Raw genomic sequence first — 18,620 nt, 5'->3', positions numbered from 1 at the left:
CCAGTACCTCCCTGACTCACCAATCTTGGCCTATTCTTCAGTGAGTCATGATGCTGGGGAAGAGCTCCTTGCCCAACCACAACAAACATTCTTCAGTTAACTGCTATTTACTGATCCACTAATGAATGTTTGGGCAAGGACCTTGGTCTGTGCTTTTCAAAGTTCAGTGAACCTAAGAATCACCAGCGGTGCACATTAAATATATAGATTGCTGCCCCCTCATTCTAATTTACTAGGTCTGAAGTGGGGCCTGGGAATTCACATTTTAAATAAGGATACCAAGTAAATCCCATGATAAAGTCACTTGCAGACAAAACTCTGAAAGTGATGCTGACTTGGGAAGTGGAAAATGTTGAGGATCTCTTTAATACAGTGCAAAATGTCTATGAGAAGAATGATGAATTCAAAGGTTTAGTTGGAAGCACTTGACCTTTGAATCTGGAATAAGATTCGCCGATGAACGTAAGATGGCCAAAAAAGCAGCAGCGGATGAAAATTGTCATGAGCTCCACTCCTCAGCCCCTTCTACATTTAGCCCTATAGATGAGCAGTACCCCCTTCCCATTCTCTATCATCCTCTGTATTCATGTAGAGTCTGGACATACATTGAAGATTGTCATCACATAGATTTATAGTTGGGGACCAGATTTCAATTCATGCTAGAAAAGTTGAAAAGATTATGGAAAATTGGTCTAGATAAAAAATAATTTGAAAACAAAAAGAAAGCTGAAGACAGAGAAAAAGCCTGAGCCTGGAGTGACGCCAAGATCCTGAACATGCCAGTGAGGAATTAATGGAGAGGGAGGTAGAGAGGGCTTCGCTTTGCTGCTGTCAGTTGGACATTCCATCCAACTGCCCCTGAAGTGCATTCCAGTCCACTGAGCATGCTCAGTTCATATGACTGACTTTCACTAAATATAACAATCAACGAGTTCACCATAAAGCCTTTCCCAACATCAGGACAGTAAAGCGACTACTGAAAACCATTTCTGAATTTGTGATCAATGGACTCAAGTTTAGGGAGAGGAGTACCTTTGGTCTGCAACAATGGTTTGAATCTCAGTCTCTAATTACTTCTTTCCCAAATACTCTGGTCACCAAAGGGACAATATTTGGTGAGATGCAGCCATTTTGTTGGTTAGCAGGAGTTCAGACGCAAGAAAATGTCATAGTGGTAGAATACAGTATCAACTTCAACAGCAAGCCCATCGCTGGAAGCTCCCAGACCATTGTGCCAATCAAGTGGAGGAGGCACTTTCATTTAGAGGCTTATGTGAACCTTATATGAGAAACTTGCCAACCTGCCTCTTTGATTGTTTAGCCTTACTTTTCTAATACTTAGGTGCTATCTTTTAGAGACCCTGAAACAGCCAAGACATGACACTTAGTACAGAGGAATCCATAGGTAAGCATCATCAGATCCTGAGAAGTCAAGGCTCTTCCCTGTGTTTTGTTTCTGTGGAGTTATAAGTATATATGAGGGCTGGGAATGGTGCGTCACTGTGGGAGGACTGTATACCTCAAAGGATTTATGAAATGGTATGCTAAATACATAATAAATTCATGCTGATTGTGAACGACCAATAATAGACTGGAAGCCTAAGAGATGGTTGTGCTTTAAAATTTGTAGTCTACCTGAGGAGAAAGTGGCTACATATCAAAGAAAGGCAGTTTGTTGTTTAATTTTAAATACTAGAAGAGTCCTTTGGAAGTATTTCTCCCAATTTCCAGGTATGGCTGCCTTTCTGCTTTGCCAAAAAGATTGCCCTAAATGAGTATGTTGTTTGGTGTGGAGGTTCATAAGAAATCTTCATCTCCAAAAGCATTTCTCCTACCAACTTGCCATGTAGCTTGAAATTGCTCAATTCCTTTGACTCAATTTTTTTTCCAGTTTTCTAGAGTGCTTTATTCAAAAATATATATTCCTAGAAAATGCAAGTCAAACACATTTAGGTCATTGTCAGAAAACAGGAAGCCTTCATGAGCATGGGACCAAAAGAGGGAGTCGGCAGGCATGGGAGAATAGGTGGAGTTGAAAAGGGTATGGAAAAAGAAGATGGGAGAGGTATTGAGGGGAGGACGAGTGAAAAATAAACAGCTATGTTGCATCCCTGCCTTCTAATGCTTAAGTCAGAAGTGAGAAACTCACCTCATTGGCTCTTAGAGCTAAACTCTGCAAGAGAGAATTTACAAGGCAATGCCCACTTGCCTGGAGGGATAAATAGGGATCCAGCATCTTTTATCTTCCCTTTCACATTTGATTCAGGTTTCAAAAATAATAATAATAACTGAGCACCTGCTAGTTTCACTTATGTCATGGATATGAATAAAACAGTTCCTGCCATCAGAGAGCTAGCAGTCAAGGGAGAGAGAGAGGATAAATGAATGAATTAACTTTCTGTGTTGATTACAAAATAATTAACAGGAGGGCATTTCAGCATATATTTTAATTCATATTTTTCTGTACATTTTAGAGATGTTTGGGGATATTAACCTCACTCTTGGCATGCTGAACAAGGAAGATATTGTTAACAAGGTAGGGAAAACAGAGAAAAATCTTTTTGCCTTTTTCAGTCTTCTTGTTGCAACATTTCATATATATGTTTCTTTGCCTCAACTTTCTCATTTTTCTCTGGCTTGTTACATGGTATTAGATTTTTCAGTAAATGCAGTTGTAATGAAAGTCATTGTAATGTTTAAGCAATGATATTTAGCATTTCAAGAATCACAGCATCTATGTCTAGAAAATAGCAAAAAAAAGTTCCTTTTTATAACTTTATACAGGCAGATGTTGAAAGGTGTATGTCAGACTTACAAACATGTGGATGAGACTGTTTCCTTTATAATTTGAGGATTGTTACAAAAATCCCAAAAGCTCTTCCCTGCTCATCTATAATGCTATTTCACAGCTAGAAGTTTACCTAAGAATTGAAGGCTTTTCACATTTCAACAACCTTTTATAAAATAAAAGAAATAACTGCCCTTCATCGAACACTTATCTGGAAAGTAATATGCTAGATATTTTCCAAACAACAGTGTATTGTATAATATTCACTCCTCAGAAAAATTTTATCAGGTAGGTATTGCTATTTCCATTTGATAACTGAGAAAAAATTAGGCACAGAGAAGTTACATGACTTGCTCAACTAAGAACAGCAGGACTATATCCAAAAGCAAGCCCATCTGACTCCAAACAAATGTTCCTAATCATTATTCAGTGTTGTCTCCTTGTGAAGGGCAGTGCCTATACCTTTATCTCTTAATTCAGTGGTTCTCAACCCTGACCATATATTAGAATCCCTTAGAGAGTTTTGGGAAAATATCCACACCCAGGCCCTACTACCAGGGATTCTGATTGGATTGGTCTGTGAAAAACTTGAGCATTTAAGGCACCTGGACGTTATCCAAACATTTAGGTACAGTTGAAAACCATTACATTAATCTCTCAGTAGAAGTCACCTTTCCCAAAGAACACTATTTCTTAAACATTGGGAATCACTTGGAGAATAACCTCCGGATCCCAGAAGCACTGAAGGAGAATTTCCAGTAAAGGGATCAGAGAATACATATTTTTAACAAGCACTTCCTAGTTATTTTATGGTGAGTCTAGTTAAAGAATAATAATAGCCAGCATAACCAAGAGGTTAAGGTGCCAGCTAAAATTCATACTGTTGGTTTCAAATTGCAGCATCAGTACATAACACTAACTACATTAAGCTCCCTGGGACTCAATTTCCTCATCTATAAAATGAATATATTTGTGGTACCTAACACAGGGACTTTTGAGCGTTAATAAAATGCTCCAGATAATGAGTCTGGCACAGTTCCAGGAATGTGGTGAGAGCGCCATAAATGTTAGCCTTGCCAAAGAACAAGGCCTGCAGACAGGAGAGTAAGCACATGGAGCAAGAAAAGGGCTCACAGAGATAGTTAGGCAGGCCCAGAAAATACAGGGAAGAAAGCAAAGAAAAATTATGCATTATTCTCAAACTTCCCAAGGACCAGCCCTGAGGAATAATGCAAAGGATGCTATTTAACAACTTAAGCATGGGTGGAGTGGCTGGAGGTGCCTGTTGAAGCTATTGGAGATTTCAGAACACCAGTCTCTCTTTCATCATCCAGAGGACCTATAGCCACCTAAAAGATTTACAAGAGCCCTCACATGGGGCATCGAGTCAAGCCACACAACTGGAGGCCCTGTCTAAAAGGTTGTCCACAACTTTCTGTCTGCAGAGGCATGAATGAAACGAGGGCCTGTAAATGTCCCTTAGGATCCAGTTTCATAGCTTAGCAGCCTCTTGGGGAGCTACAGTGTGTTCCCTAGTACCATATCCCTCCCTGGTAGTAAGGGCAGCAATTAGGGTAACAGGCATTTCCATTCCCCTGAGTGTCCCACAACAGTGATTTTCAAAAGACATGGAATGGCAGGTAGCCTATCCTGGTCTTCAATTAGATCTTGCCATAGAAATGTAGCCAAGTTAAAATAGTTTTTAGAATTCACTTTGCTCTGTAGCCTTTGACTTCTAAAGATGCATGTTATGTTCAGAAAGCCTCAATTAAGGCCAGGCACGGTGGCTCATGCCTGTAATCCCAGCACTTTGGGAGGCCGAGGCAAGTGGATCACCTGAGGTCAGGAGTTCGAGACTAGCCTAGCCAACATGGCAAAAACCCTGTCTGTACTAAAAATACAAAAATTAGTCAGGCATGGTGGCACACACCTGTAATCCTGGCTACTCGGGAGGCTGAGGCAGGAGAATCACTTGAACACAGGAGGCAGAGGTTGCAATGAGCTGAGATCATGCCATTGTACTCTAGCCTGGCCAAAAAGAGCGAAACTCCATCTTAAATAAAAGAAAAAAAAAAAGAAAGCCTCAATTAAGACATATAATATGAAATCCATTCTGTAGTAAAGATATATTGCTTACTTTAATGGCGTTATTCATTAGGATTTCATTTGATTCCTTTATTTTTGCAAGCCAAATTTCTGTGTATGCCTTTGTATATTCACAGGAAGACATTTACAGTCATCTCACTTCTGTTATTCAGAATACTGACATCTTGGATGATGCAATTGTCCAACGGTTGATTTATTATGCTTCTAAGGACATGAGAGACAACAACGTAAGTTTGGTTCACGATGGTGAAAAGGGTCTTTAAGTGACCCAACTGCACCCATGTGGACATCAGTAAGCTCTTCTACACTGTTGCCAGGACCACAAATCACTTGTATTTGTTCTTCGTGGTAACTTGGATATCATTATAATGCCTGTTATTTACACCTTTACAGATGAGGAAACTGAGGCAAAGATAAGAATGATTTTAGAGGTGATATTATCCAACCTCCTTTTAGATGAGGAAGTTCACCATTAGAGATATATTTTTTCAAAGTAACACAGCTGTCTATTGACAGCTAGTAACATTACTAGAAATCAATTTTCTTGGCTTCTATATGACTTATTTCTTTATGTACCTACTTATCTTAGATTGTCTGATAGACAACACAGCAAAAAAATAATAATTTGTAGAAATAATTTGAATCCTAGGATGATGTTATTTCTTCCAGAAAGAAGTATTACTTGTTTCTGCCAAGGGCACTAAGAATTTATGATTGCTTTCAGGGTTTGAGATTCCTGGGTCACTTCTATAACTCAAAATTGGATTGCCATTCATGAGAGTACCAATTTAACTTTTCATCTGAACACAGCCCTTTGGTGTCTTATCCCAAAAGACAAGAGGTGGAATGACCAGAGTCTCACCACTGGTTGGCCCTGAACTCTGACTATTGCTTCAAAATGCAACAAAACAGTCTCAAATGCAGGGCTTATCTCTCTAGATCAATAATCTTTTTCAGGCCTCAACTCACTAATTCATTCCAACCTATATTGTGAGTTTGCTAATGGTTTTATGAGTATATATTTTTAATATCTTATCTGGGTCTTTTGTATTTTCCTCAGGAGGGGGTTTGATCAAATTTGCCTAGCTCACCATCACCAAAATCAGAAGTCTTTCCCAATACCACCAATATTGGACATAATTAGGCCAGATTAATACCAAAACCAAAGTTCTCAATTCCTAGCCCCATTTCCTTTCACTTTTCCTTTCAGTCTTTCAACCATAGTAATTTGCATCACTTAAACATAAAATGTAAGTCCTGTGTTCATGGTACCAGATCAATCAGCAAGAAAACAGCTACTGACCTCCAAGTTTACTAGAACTCTATTAAGATCAGCGTTTTAAATGCATTCTAATTACCTCTGCTTTCCCAGCTACTGACACCTACCAAGAGTTTCTCACTATGGTTTTGTAACAGCCTGTTCTCCCTTTGTCCCAACGCTAGAGGAGCTTATAAATAGTGTGGCTGTATAGTAGAGAACAGGCTGCTAGAAAACCATGATGAAAGATTCTTGGTAGGTGTCAGTTGCCGGGAAAGCAGAGGTAACTTGATTGCACTTTTAAAAACTGGTTTTAATAGTGTTCTTGCAGATTTGGGGGTCGGTAGACGTTTTTGCAGACTCCAAAAGAAGAGAAGGTGGGAGGAATGGTGAGGGTTCACTAGAAGCCCAAATCTCACCATTACACAGTTGAACCATGTGACCAACCTGCACATGTACCCCCTGAATCTATAATTTTAAAAATAAATAAATGCATACATAAATATTATGCTGACTAGTTCTCCTCCATAGACTCACTCTGCCCCTTTTCTTGTTGTTATTGTTATTTTTCTTTTCCTCCTCAGATGCTCAGAGAAATCAGAATGCTAGCTGGTGAGGTTTTGGTGTCTCTTGCTGCACATGATTTCAACTCTGTGATGTATGAAGTACAAAGTAACTTCAGGATCTTAGAGCTACCAAATGAATTCGTTGTGCTTGCCCTGGCTGAATTGGCAACCAGCTATGGTATAGTGGGAATATTCTCCAATTTTCCCTATGAAATGACAACTCCTAGTTGTCTAAAAGCTAAATGGGAGCAAACGGTAGAAGAGAGAGCATCTCTGCCTTCTTCTGTACCAAGAAATATTGACAGAGGGATGCGGGCAGCTGTTTAAAATGAGCATGGATGATTCTGCTGCCCAGCCACTAGTCCAGACTGCTCTGAATTTGGCCACTGTCCCATCCTCACCTTCCCCTTCATCCAGCTTTGCATTTGCAGAGGCACATTTTCTGTAAGGTATATTCTATAAACCACTGAACACTTACGTGAAATAAGGATCCCTACCATTTATTTCTACACTACTTTATTTAACAGATATTTAGGAATCACCTGTTACATATGTTTACATATGCTTTGGGGATACAGGAAAGATCTGGTGGGAGAGATTGACATTAATAAATTAATTATCCAACTAAGCAATTGCTGGCAGCACTGGTGGTATAGTGGTGAGCATAGCTGCCTTCCAAATAAGCAACTGCCACTTAACAACAGGTACAAGTGGCTGTGTAGCTAGAACCTTATTTTCAACCAGCCCCTTCTTGATTATCTAACTACAGCCTGGAATTAAGGTGGGGTAGAGATGGGAGAATTATAGAAATGTCTTTCTACTACACCTCATCTGCCTCCTCCATGCAGCCCTGAAATGCTTCCTGTTGATTTGGAGTCACAGAACTCCAAATTTGAGAAGATAAATAACACTTGTCTCCTTTCTGCCCCTCCCTCCAGTGTCCCAGAGTATTCCTTTCATGATGATGACCCTGCTTACCATGCAAACCATGCTCAGGCTGGCCGAGGATGAAAGGATGAAGGAGACTTTCTGTATTGGTGGGTATCCCGATGATTTCCTTTTTGCTTAAAACCAGACTGTGAACTGTCTTACAAATTAAGCAAAAGTCTTGTTTTCCCTTTAACTCCAATCTTGTCCTTTTGAATAATAATAGCTACCACTTATTGAGTGCCTACCACATGGAAAGTCCTCAGCAGGGAGTTATCTCATTCAGTCATCACAGCAATTCTGCAAGATAAGTACTATTTGCCCATTGTATAGAGGAAAAACTGAGGTTCAAGGAAAGTAAAGGATTTTCCCAAAATGATGACACAGTCAATGAGATATAGAGGTGGCATTCAAACAGGTCTATGGGAACACCAAGTCTACACTCTTCACTGCCCTGTACAACTTCCACTTCGACTGACCTCCTTCTCTAGTTGGACAACACTTTCTTGGCAATGATTGTCAGAACTTACCAGCTCTTAGCATAGGTTAAATTTTAGCATCTGATTATAATGTAGTATTGTAATAATGATAACTAAACAAAGTAATCAAACTACAAGCAATCATAAAATCAAGAAAAATAGGCAAGCAAACTATGGTCACAAACTCCTTTACCCAAAACTGAAATATGTCACAGAAATCAAGAGCCTGCAGAGAAGAACGTGCCCTGGAATTCCTAGGAAGCAGTGTTTGCAGTGTACAGGGAGGTTTCTTGGATGAGACTGGAGACCTGGTCTCTTGTCTCTGCTCAGCCACTGAGCCACCAGGTGACCCTGCCCTTCTCTCAGTCCCAGTTTCAACTCTAAAAACATCAGAATAAGTGATGGCTATATTCCCTTCCACTTCCAACGTACCCTAACACTACTATTTTGTAATTTAAAAGCCCACGCTGTCAGGAATGTCTTCTTTACCTATCAACAAGGACTCTTCTATTCCATTTTTCCCATTTCTTCTTGTTCTGTCATCAAAGTAATATTTTTATCTGATATATATTGAGAACTTGCTATGTGCCTGGACACTGCCCTGGGTATTTTAAGATTACTATTTCATTTAACTCTCACAGCAACCACCTTAGATGGGTAGCATTTTTTCCACCATTTTACAAGTGAGAACACTGGACTTAGAAAGTTTCAGACAGCTTGCCTTAGGTCACACAGCCAGTACATGGCAGAGCCAAGACTGTCAACTATGACAGTCTGACTCAAGGACTTGTGCAGCTATGCTAGACTAACCCACTTTCAAAACTTTTTACTATTCCTACTTATTATCATAGCTAACACTGTGTTTCTGCAAATAAACTTTGGAGCCTCTAACAGCATTTCTACCTTTAATATTAGCAACCAAGAATGTAAAATTAAATAAAACTAGAAATCCTCATGAATATTACAAAGGGAATTCTCTGTGTTATAAAATTATCTAAGAGCCCTTTGGTCTTAAAGCACCTTTTTGCCTGACTGCCACTAAAGAAAAGGTATAAAATGTAATAGCTATCTATCCATCCAGCCATTCAGCTGTCCATCCATTCATCCATACCTAGTCATTTGATCAATCAGCAAATTAGCAGACATTGTGCTGGCTGCTTCACATACCATGAACCAGCAAGACATCATCCCTTACTTCAGGGTGCTTACAGGTCAGTTAGAAATGTACACACACAAACACACATACACACACACACAGAGACACACACACATACACCAAGAAATAAACTATTATAAAGTATAGCAAGAGATTCTCAAAGAAATTATAAGGAGTTTGGAGAGACTGTGAATGAGCCAATAAATGGCCGGCTCTACAGCTATAACATGCTCAGGGTCTTTTCCAGGGTATTTTGTGAATGTGAGGAGTCCCTGAAGAATGGACTAATTAATTTTCTTTATCATCTAGCAAAACAAGTGGCACACAAGGGCTGAAGAAAATAATATTATTATTTTATGCATTTCATGCAAATATATATGGATTCGTGGTCCAAATGGTATTTTGGCAGGCCTAAGATTTCTTTTTAATTTTATTGAAGTAAAACATAGACACAGAAAATCACATAAATCAGAAGTGTACATGTTGATGAGTTATTTCAAAGTGAAGTTGCCCATGTGGCCACCACTTAGGTCAAGAAGTGGGAGATTGTCAGAGCCCAGAAGCCCCCTCATGTTACCTTCAAAGGGTAACCACAATCCTAACTTCAAACACCATTAGCTTTGCCTGTTTGTAAGATTCATCCATGTTGTTCTGTGGAGCTATCGCCCATTTTTATTTCTGTATTCTATTACATGTTAATAGAATGTAATAGAATTCTACCTATTAGCAGCTATTTATACTATATTCTGTTTGGGGCTATTACCAAAACAAAAAGCTAATATGAACGTATTCTTGTACAAACTTTTAGTGCTCATATCTACACACATCTAATGGCTATATACATAAGACTGGAATAGTTGGGTCAAATGGAATGCATATTCAACTTTGTTAGATAGTGCCAAAGAGTTCTGCAAAGTGCTTGAACCACTTCACCCTTCTACCAGCAGTATGTGAGAATACCAGCTACACCTTAGTCTTGTTAACACTTGGCATTGACTGTCTTAAATTTTAGACATTCTGGATAGTAGAGTCTCATTATGCTTTTAACTTGCATTTCACTTTTGTGGCTGAGCACTTTCTATATGTGTATTTGATACAGTCGTAAGATCATCTAAAAACCATTACATATTTACTAATCATCAGCACTCTCTTCTCAAATTATTTTATCGTCTATCCCATCTTTATATTTTTCTCAGTCTGTGGTTGTGTGTTTTAAATGCAGCCCTTGAGAAATTCAGCAAAGCCATTTACAAATATGTCAACCACTGGAGAGATTTTCCCTACCCCAGACTGGATGCCAACCGACTGTCTGACAAGATCTTCATGCTGTTCCGGTATATAATGGAGAAGTGGGCCCCTTTGGCCTCACCCATGCAGGTGAGTGGGACTTAGGATGCCTCAAGCTGGATGTCCCTGTATGCTGGTTGAAATTTCTCTTCTCTTTGTGACATGATAATTAGGCTCAGTATTCTTGGAAGCCATTGGTTGTATTTTATGAGATTTATCAATTTTTTCTTTTTTTCCACCTATTTCAAATCACTATTTATTTATCATTTCAGTTAATGTTTATTGAATCCCCATGACATGCCAGACACTATTCCAGATGCTGAAGTTGTAGCAGGAATTAAACAAACCGAAATCCCACACTCATGAAATTAACATTTCAGTATGTAGAAAGAACAATCAATAAGATAAAATGAGTAAAAGTCCCAGAAAGTTAGATATTTCACATTTTATATATTAAAACTCATATATGAGCTGAGTCACTAATTAGGAAAAATAGCAGTCCACAGGTGCTTCTTGTGTCTATGAATATCATGATTAAATAAAATAACATCTAAAGAATATACTTGGCTGCTTCAAAATACTGCAGTGACTTGTCTTTGTAAAGAATAGATTACAAAGTGCATTCACATGTATCTTGCTTTAAAAGTGTATTGCCTTTATCTTGCTTAATTGCTATAGTTTTCTTAAGGAGGCTAAATGATATCCTATTTAGGTCTTTTCATTGCTTTATTATAAAAGGTTTAACACTTAGCAGCTTTCTCTAGTTTAGTTTCTTTTCAACAATTTAAACTATTAAAGCATTTATTTTTTAACATCCTGAGGTCGTTAAATCGTTAGCAACATGGAACTTTAAAAATATCCTGTAGGGAAGTTTTTTCTTCAAGGCACCTGGAAAACAAATTCAATGCATCTGTTTAACGACTACTCTCCTTGCTCCCCGCAGGAAGAGCCAGGCAAGTGAACAGAAGGTAAACAAAGTGACAAGGGTGCACAGAGAGGGAAGCACTTAACTGCCCTGGTGAGCTGCAACATTGGAATTGATCTTGCAGCCCATGAAGCTGCTCACCACAGCGAAGATGCATTCCCTACAGTGGGACTAAAACCTACCGAGGCAGAGGTTGAAAATGGGGTAGCATGAACAACTGAGTGAGTGTGATGGGAGACGGGGAAGGGAAGAGAGAAAAAAAGATATAAGGCAGAAAGAAATGAAACCAGAAAGATGGCCTTAGTCACATAATGAAGAGCCTTAGCTGCTACATACAAGTTTGGACTTTTTTTTTAATAAACAAGAAACCCTTGAAAGCTTTTAAGCAAGGATTTGAGTACTGCAGTAGAAAAATCATTCTAATATCAACATTAAAAATAGAGGGGTATGGGGTGGACTAAGATAAGACTGCCTGCTAGGAGGCTATAGAAATATTCCAGCTCATAAGTGGTAAAGAGATCAATTAACATAGTGTTCGTGGGACTGATCAGAGGAGTCAGATGCTGAAGACTAGAATGACCAGGACTTGGCATCAATTGGATGCTTATTACGATAGAGGAACCTGGGATGGTTTCCTAGGTTTCTGACTCAGGTGATCTTGGGATCATCAATTTAAACGAGGAGGAATTACAAATGTGGGACAGTACAAAATCAGTTTGATGTAGACATTTTGATTTGAACACCTATGGTACAGTCAAGTGGAGATATTAGTAGGTTTGAGGATATTCAGGATTGGAGTTAAAAAGGAAAAGCAAAAACTGGACATATAGATTTGAGTATCATCGTTGTATAAGTGACAACCAAATAAGTGGATTTAGATGGAGTTGTTTAAAGAGTATATAGAGTGGGAAAGTGGCAAAAACAGAGTTCTGGAGGGCATCAATATTAAGGGGAAAGCAAGGGAGAAGAACTCATGATGGAGAATAGGGAATGTGCTAAGAGTGTAGGAGAGTCAAGTAGAATAAGGTCTTAGAAGCTTAGAAAGGAGAAGTTTTCAAGAAGCAAAGATGTAGTCCTGAGTGTTACAGCACTCAAGAAAAATCTTGACAAGTGTCCATTGCTTGGAAATGTGTGGTGGAAGAACCACCCAGCTAATACATAGTATTTAATGAAATAAATGATAGTTGCCATTAGCCACTAAGTTTTGAGATGAATTTGTTGTCAAATGTAGCTGATACAAAAAATTTATCAAACATTAGATAGAAAAGGCAGAATATAGAACTCTATAAGAATGATGTCAATTTTTAAGAAATTAAAATTCATGGAAAACATAGGAAATAAGAAGTCAAATTAAAAATATACTAAAATATACCAGTGTTTATCCATGGATACTATGTGTATTATGTTTTCTTCAACATAACATTTGTGATTTCTACATTTTTATAATCAGAATTTATCACATTTATATTTCATACTCTGGAAGTTGTTGATTTTCCACACTGAATGGCAGCAAGATTCTAGTGGATTGAGAGGTGAATGGGAGGTGAGAGGTAGAGGTAGCAAATAAAGACTATACCTTGGAAACGCTTTGCTCCAAGGGCAGGAAAGAGAAACAGAGTCAGATGGGGGTAATAGTTGGGGTCAAAGTGAGGTGGAATCAATGAAGATTCTTTTTTTTTTTTTTTTTTAAGACGGAGTCTCACTCTGTCACCCAGGCTGGAGTGCAGTGGCGCCATCTCCACTCACTGCAAGCTCCGCCTCCCAGGTTCAAGTGATTCTCCTGCTTCAGCCTCCCAAGTAGCTGGGATTACAGGCGCCCACCACCATGCCCAGCTAATTTTTGTATTTTTAGTAGAGACGGGGGTTTCACCATGTTGGTCAGGCTGGTCTCGATCTCCTAACCTCTGGCAATCCACCTGCCTCGGCCTCCCAAAGTGCTGAGATTACAGGTGTGAGCCATCCTGTCGGCTTGAAGATTCTTTAAGATGAGGTAAGTTCTAGATTGCTTAATATACTAAAAGAAAGTGACTATTAGAGAGAGGTTTTAAAAATAGAAAAGCTCTGTCAAAAAAATACAATACAATAAAATAAAATCTGGTATTACAAAAATTAGCCAGGCATGGTGGTGGGCGCCTGTAATCCCAGCTACTCAGGAGGCTGAGGCGGGAGAATTGCTTGAACCTGGGAGGCGGAGATTGCAGTGAGCTGAGATCGTGCCACTGCACTCCGGCCTAGGCAACAAAGCGAGACTCTGTTTCAAAAAAATACAATAAAATAAAAAATAGGAGAGAAGGGCAAGTATTGAAATGAGTATCAGTATAAATACATATGTAAATACAAATATAGCTGTGTCCCATGCAATGATCTTAACCTGAACATTTTTTAAAGATTTTAAAGAATTTAAAGAACTATTTCTTGGCTGAAGCAGTGAGGAAAGTTTTGAGGAGTACCTAAAGTTCCTGGTGTTCTGAAAACCTATGAAAAACATAAGGAAGTTTCAGAAACGGTATTTGTTTGCTGCCTGTACAGACTTTGAGCATCGTTAAGGCCCACGGGCCTACGGTGAGCTTGCTGCTGCATCGGGAAGACTTCCGTGGATACGCCCTGGGCCAGGTGCCCTGGCTCCTGAACCAGTATAAAGACAAAGAGATTGATTTCCATGTCACTCAGGTAAGAGCCATACCCTAAAGGAACTGAATCAGAGAACCCGCCTGCAACCCTCCGGGAGGCTATTAAGTCTCAAAAGACCCTAAGGAGCTTAAACTCCTGTTTGGGCAGCTGACTTTCAATATCTCTTGAGGAATATGAGATAGGAAAAAGATTGTATCGCTGGATGATGGGAACTTCAGAAAGGGATTAAGAACGTTCATTCTGGGCCTGGCTCAGTGGCTCACAACTGTAATTTCAGCATTTTGGGAGGCCGAGGCGGGTAGATCACTTGAGGTCAGGAGTTTGAGACCAGACTGGCCAATGGGATGAAACCCCGTCTCTACTAAAAATACAAAAATTAGCCGGGCATGGTGGCGCATGCCCATAGTCCCAGCTACTCGGGAGGCTGAGGCAGGAGAATCGCTTGAACCCGAGAGGCGGAGGTTGCAGTGAGCCGAGATTGCGTCATTGCACTCCAGCCTGGGTGACAGAACAAGACTCCGTCTCAAAAAAAAAAAAAAAAAAAGGGGGGATATTCAGGGTATTCATTCATTCGTTCATTCCAAGCTGCTGAGGCACTGAACAGGGTGGAAGGGGCCAGAATCATTCAAGAAAATTTGTAACTACAGGAAGATGAGGAGCTTGTTTTTCTCTCAAAACACAATTATTTGCCTTCCACATCCTATGCAGCTGCTTCCCTGGCAGCCTCCAACTAACTTGTGGGAGTTTCCACTTTAGAGCCTAAAACAAATACTGACTGCAGCAGTTCTTTACGACATTGGCCTTCCAAGGAGCTTGAGAAGATCCATCTTTATCAATTTACTCCAGCAGGTAAGAAGACCATGCTGTCAACTCCAATTTTTAATTTCAACCGGTTTTCTGTTTTTAACATCTACCACCTGATTTCCACCCCCATTCAGATCTGCAGAGCTCCAGAGCCTCCAGTAAAGGAAAATGAAATGGAAGCTTCAAGCTGTTTTCTCATTCTAGGTAGGACCAGCATCCAGAAGGCTTTTAATAAAAATGTCCCCAAGTGATGATGATGACAATGGTAAAAGGAGGGCAAACTGTCACATTAACTTACTTTCACACACACAAACACACACACTGTTTCTTTAACTCACAGTTTTCTGTGCCTGCCCCTCTCCCCACAAGTTCCCAGGAGGAGCAGGACGGGAAGAATGGCCAATGATGCCAGGGTTCCCACGACTGGGATAGGTCCAGGGAGATAAAATTTTCAGTTCTCAAACCAAGGAAGTCCCAGGAAAACTGGAGTGAGTTGACAATCCTAAAAATAGTAAATTTCTTTTTTTCTTTTTTTTTTTTTTTTTTTGGTATTTGAGATTATTTGAGTCTGTGTCAAACCAAAGTCACCCTTTTCTCTTCCTGGTCATCTCTTAGTGTCTACACCTCTTTAACCATCAGTCACTCCGTCTCTCTCTCTCTGTCCTTCACTCTATCCTTTTTCATCTTGACCTTACATTATATCACCTGATTAGAAGGTCTGACATGGGATGCACATAGGGCACCAAAATCCCAGGGTCAGAATACAAACCTATGCTCCCATACAGTCCCTGAGGAGGAGGGACAGCAGCAATCGAATACCTCCTGCACCTCTGCACTCCCCCAAATACTACATCACTTCTACCTCCTTGCATATCTTTCTGTCATGTGTATGCATACTTTTCTACTTCTCTCCTGACTGGCCCCTTTGTCTCTATACTTTCTTCTTCTCCCCGACCCCTGCCTAGCTAACTAATTCACCTTACCCCTGATGCTTTCTAGAATAAACCACTGTCCTCCAACCAGGCCTTTTTTCACCCCTCCTTGCTTCAACACCTGCATCTCTCACAGCTGGGGAAGCATCACTGTCATCTCTTCCTCCATCTTCACATGGTGTTCTCACTGTGCCCCATGTCTCTTCTCCTTTTCCTGTAAGGACACCAGTCATATTAAATTCAGGCCCACTCTAATAACCTTCTTAACTTCATTATATCTGCAAAGACCCTCATTTTTAAATAAGGCCACATTCACAGATATGAACAGAAGTGGCCTAGGCACAGCAAGCTCTCTTAGGAACCAAACTGCTTAATTAATTCTGTGATACTGAAGAAGCATGGACGTAATAAAATCAAATTACCAACTGAAGAGTGCCTTGGATAATCTTCATGGTGAATTTCCCTCCCCCCACTCACAAGTATTTTACCTAGGATGAAAATGAGTTCTTACAGCTCTAGTGTTTCTTGAACCTGCAGCCCATTCCAATCCTGGAGAGCTGATGGAATTTTTTGATGAACAAATAAGAAGTAATAATGAAGCCATTCGAATGGGAATCTTGACTTTGTTAAGATTGGCTGTCAATGCTGATGGTAAGCAAGAGGGTTGAAGCCAACATGGTTTATTTCATGCCAAGAAGCAGACTGAAGCCTATGCACTCTCTAATCCTATCCTACATCTTTTGGATGCTTATATAACATCATGTGCAAATGAAATTCTGTCTTCACAATCTTCCACAATCTACAATTCCTCTCAACAGGCATCTTTAGTTACTTCTCTTCTTTCATAACATTTATGGATGCACCCAGTTGAGAAGAATGAGTAGAATTTTTGAGAATTAAAGTTCGAATTTAGAAGCTCTTGTAGGTTGATTAAATGGTCCAATATCAAGGGGTGGGTGGGATGGAGTGTACAATTCTCTAGAGATTGACACGTTTACAAAAAAGCAGAATTTAATGAATTGCCATATTTTATTCCAGGAAGTACATATTTTCATGGCATTGAATCATCTTACAATTGAATGCATCTTTAATTATAATTAGCCACTATTTTTTGGTGCAATATGAAATAATGGTGCATGATAAAATTGGTGATATCTTAGATTTGCTAAAATACAAAAATTCATTTTTGCATAGTATGATATAGTTTTTTAACATTCAGTTAGCACTTTGATTTACTGAAGAATCAGCAGATGAATATGAAGCAGTCTCACAATATTTAGATCTGATCCACCAGGAATGATATATTGAAACCACTATGGAACCTAACATTTTAAACAAAATGAAACAAAAGTAATAAGAAACAAAGAAAGCACTGGACATCATTAAAGATTTGGAAACAAAGAGGATGGGAGGGCATTGAAAAAACAAATAGGTTGTTAAAAACAAGACTTCGCAATTATGTGCCATAATTCTAATAGCTTTTCATCAATCCTAGAACATACTGTACTTCTATTGAGTCAGGCCTCTCAATTTCTCCCTCTGTCTTTCAGAGCCCAGGTTGAGGGATCACATCATTTCAATAGAAAGAACAGTCAGAATCGTCATGGGTGATCTCAGCACAAAAGTAAGAGAATTAATAGAAACTTTTGTCGATGGTAGCTTTAAGAATAAATGAAATTATTTTGATTCTTTAAGGACCTACTTATGAGACTATTTTATAAAGAACTCTGTGGTCAATTCCATTTTTAAAAGAACTCCATCTTTTCCAAAAAGATAAACTTCATCAAGGTAGAGGCTTAAAGTACACAGCTAAAGGACATCTCAGTGAAAAGAAGATTTTTGCTTATTTAAAATAATTGCAGGAAATCAGTGGATTGACACATGAGTAGAATAAGAGCAAAGAGACTGTATCTCACTATGCCAATGCACTTCAAATAGTTTAAAAATTACTTGTTAATTATAGAGATAATGTATCTTCATCCAGGAAATAATAATCCCTAAACCTTGGTCTTAGCATAGACATCCTACTTTCCGACCAGACACTACCTAGAGCAAGTCATGCACATAGTGGATTGCTCAATATTCTTGATTATTTGATTAAAGTGTTCTGAGGTGCAGTGGCTCACGCCTGCAATCCCAACACTTTGGGAGGCTGAGGTAGGTGGATCATTTGAGGTCAGGAGTTTGAGACCAGCCTGGTCAACATGGTGAAACCCCATCTCTACTAAAAATACAAAAATTAGCCAAGTGTGCTGGCTCACGCCTATAATCCCAGCTACTCATGAGGCTGAGGAACAAGAATCACTTGAGCCCGGGAGGTGGAGGTTGCAGTGAGCCCAGACTGCACCACTGCACTCCAGCCTGGGCAACAGAGTAAGACTCTCTCTTAAAAAAAAAAAAGTGTTCTATGTTAGAAGTTATAGAACTTATACTGGGAAAGCAAGAAACATTATCAAATATTATATTTTTATAAGAATACCACATTTTGTTTGGAATAAAATGCTAGACAGAAGCCAATTAAGAGGAATAAATTCTTTTAAGAAGCTTTGACTGCCAGTGACTACATTTAAAATAGTAAAAGCTTTGCAATAAAAAGCAATACAGTGATTATACAAAAAAATCTGGCCTAGTAACTGACAAAAGACAAAACAAGAATTACGAGAAGAGTTTAGGATAGCATAAAGAGCATAGATCTTTGAGGAAGGCCAACTCCCCAGGCAAAAATAGAGGAAAGGTGTACCTCTTCTCTAGGTAGACTACT

The 18,620-nt window shown here is 39.2% G+C and overlaps 1 protein-coding gene across 2 annotated transcripts in view; it reads left to right on the top strand.

Annotated features, from left to right (window-relative positions):
- Positions 1 to 872: 872 nt before the first annotated feature.
- The window catches only part of MROH2B (maestro heat like repeat family member 2B), a 74,388-nt gene continuing 56,640 nt past the window's right edge, over positions 873 to 18,620 (top strand). Inside the window, exons 1-11 of one of the 2 annotated variants that reach the window (XM_054488977.1) lie at positions 873 to 1,405; positions 2,475 to 2,536; positions 5,011 to 5,121; positions 6,737 to 6,896; positions 7,657 to 7,755; positions 10,503 to 10,657; positions 14,022 to 14,162; positions 14,880 to 14,972; positions 15,062 to 15,131; positions 16,397 to 16,510; positions 17,410 to 17,483. In XM_054488977.1, the coding sequence (XP_054344952.1) occupies positions 1,378 to 1,405; positions 2,475 to 2,536; positions 5,011 to 5,121; positions 6,737 to 6,896; positions 7,657 to 7,755; positions 10,503 to 10,657; positions 14,022 to 14,162; positions 14,880 to 14,972; positions 15,062 to 15,131; positions 16,397 to 16,510; positions 17,410 to 17,483 (1,107 nt within the window). In that variant the 5' untranslated portion in view covers positions 873 to 1,377. The remainder of the gene's footprint in view (positions 1,406 to 2,474; positions 2,537 to 5,010; positions 5,122 to 6,736; positions 6,897 to 7,656; positions 7,756 to 10,502; positions 10,658 to 14,021; positions 14,163 to 14,879; positions 14,973 to 15,061; positions 15,132 to 16,396; positions 16,511 to 17,409; positions 17,484 to 18,620) is intronic. The other variant, XM_054488978.1, reaches the window with a different exon arrangement.

Source organism: Pongo pygmaeus, chromosome 4 (genome assembly GCF_028885625.2).
Source record: "Pongo pygmaeus isolate AG05252 chromosome 4, NHGRI_mPonPyg2-v2.0_pri, whole genome shotgun sequence".
Taxonomy (NCBI): Eukaryota; Metazoa; Chordata; class Mammalia; order Primates; family Hominidae; genus Pongo; species Pongo pygmaeus.
The sequence above is the reverse complement of the archived record's forward strand: the minus strand, read 5'-3'. Positions and strand labels throughout refer to the sequence as shown.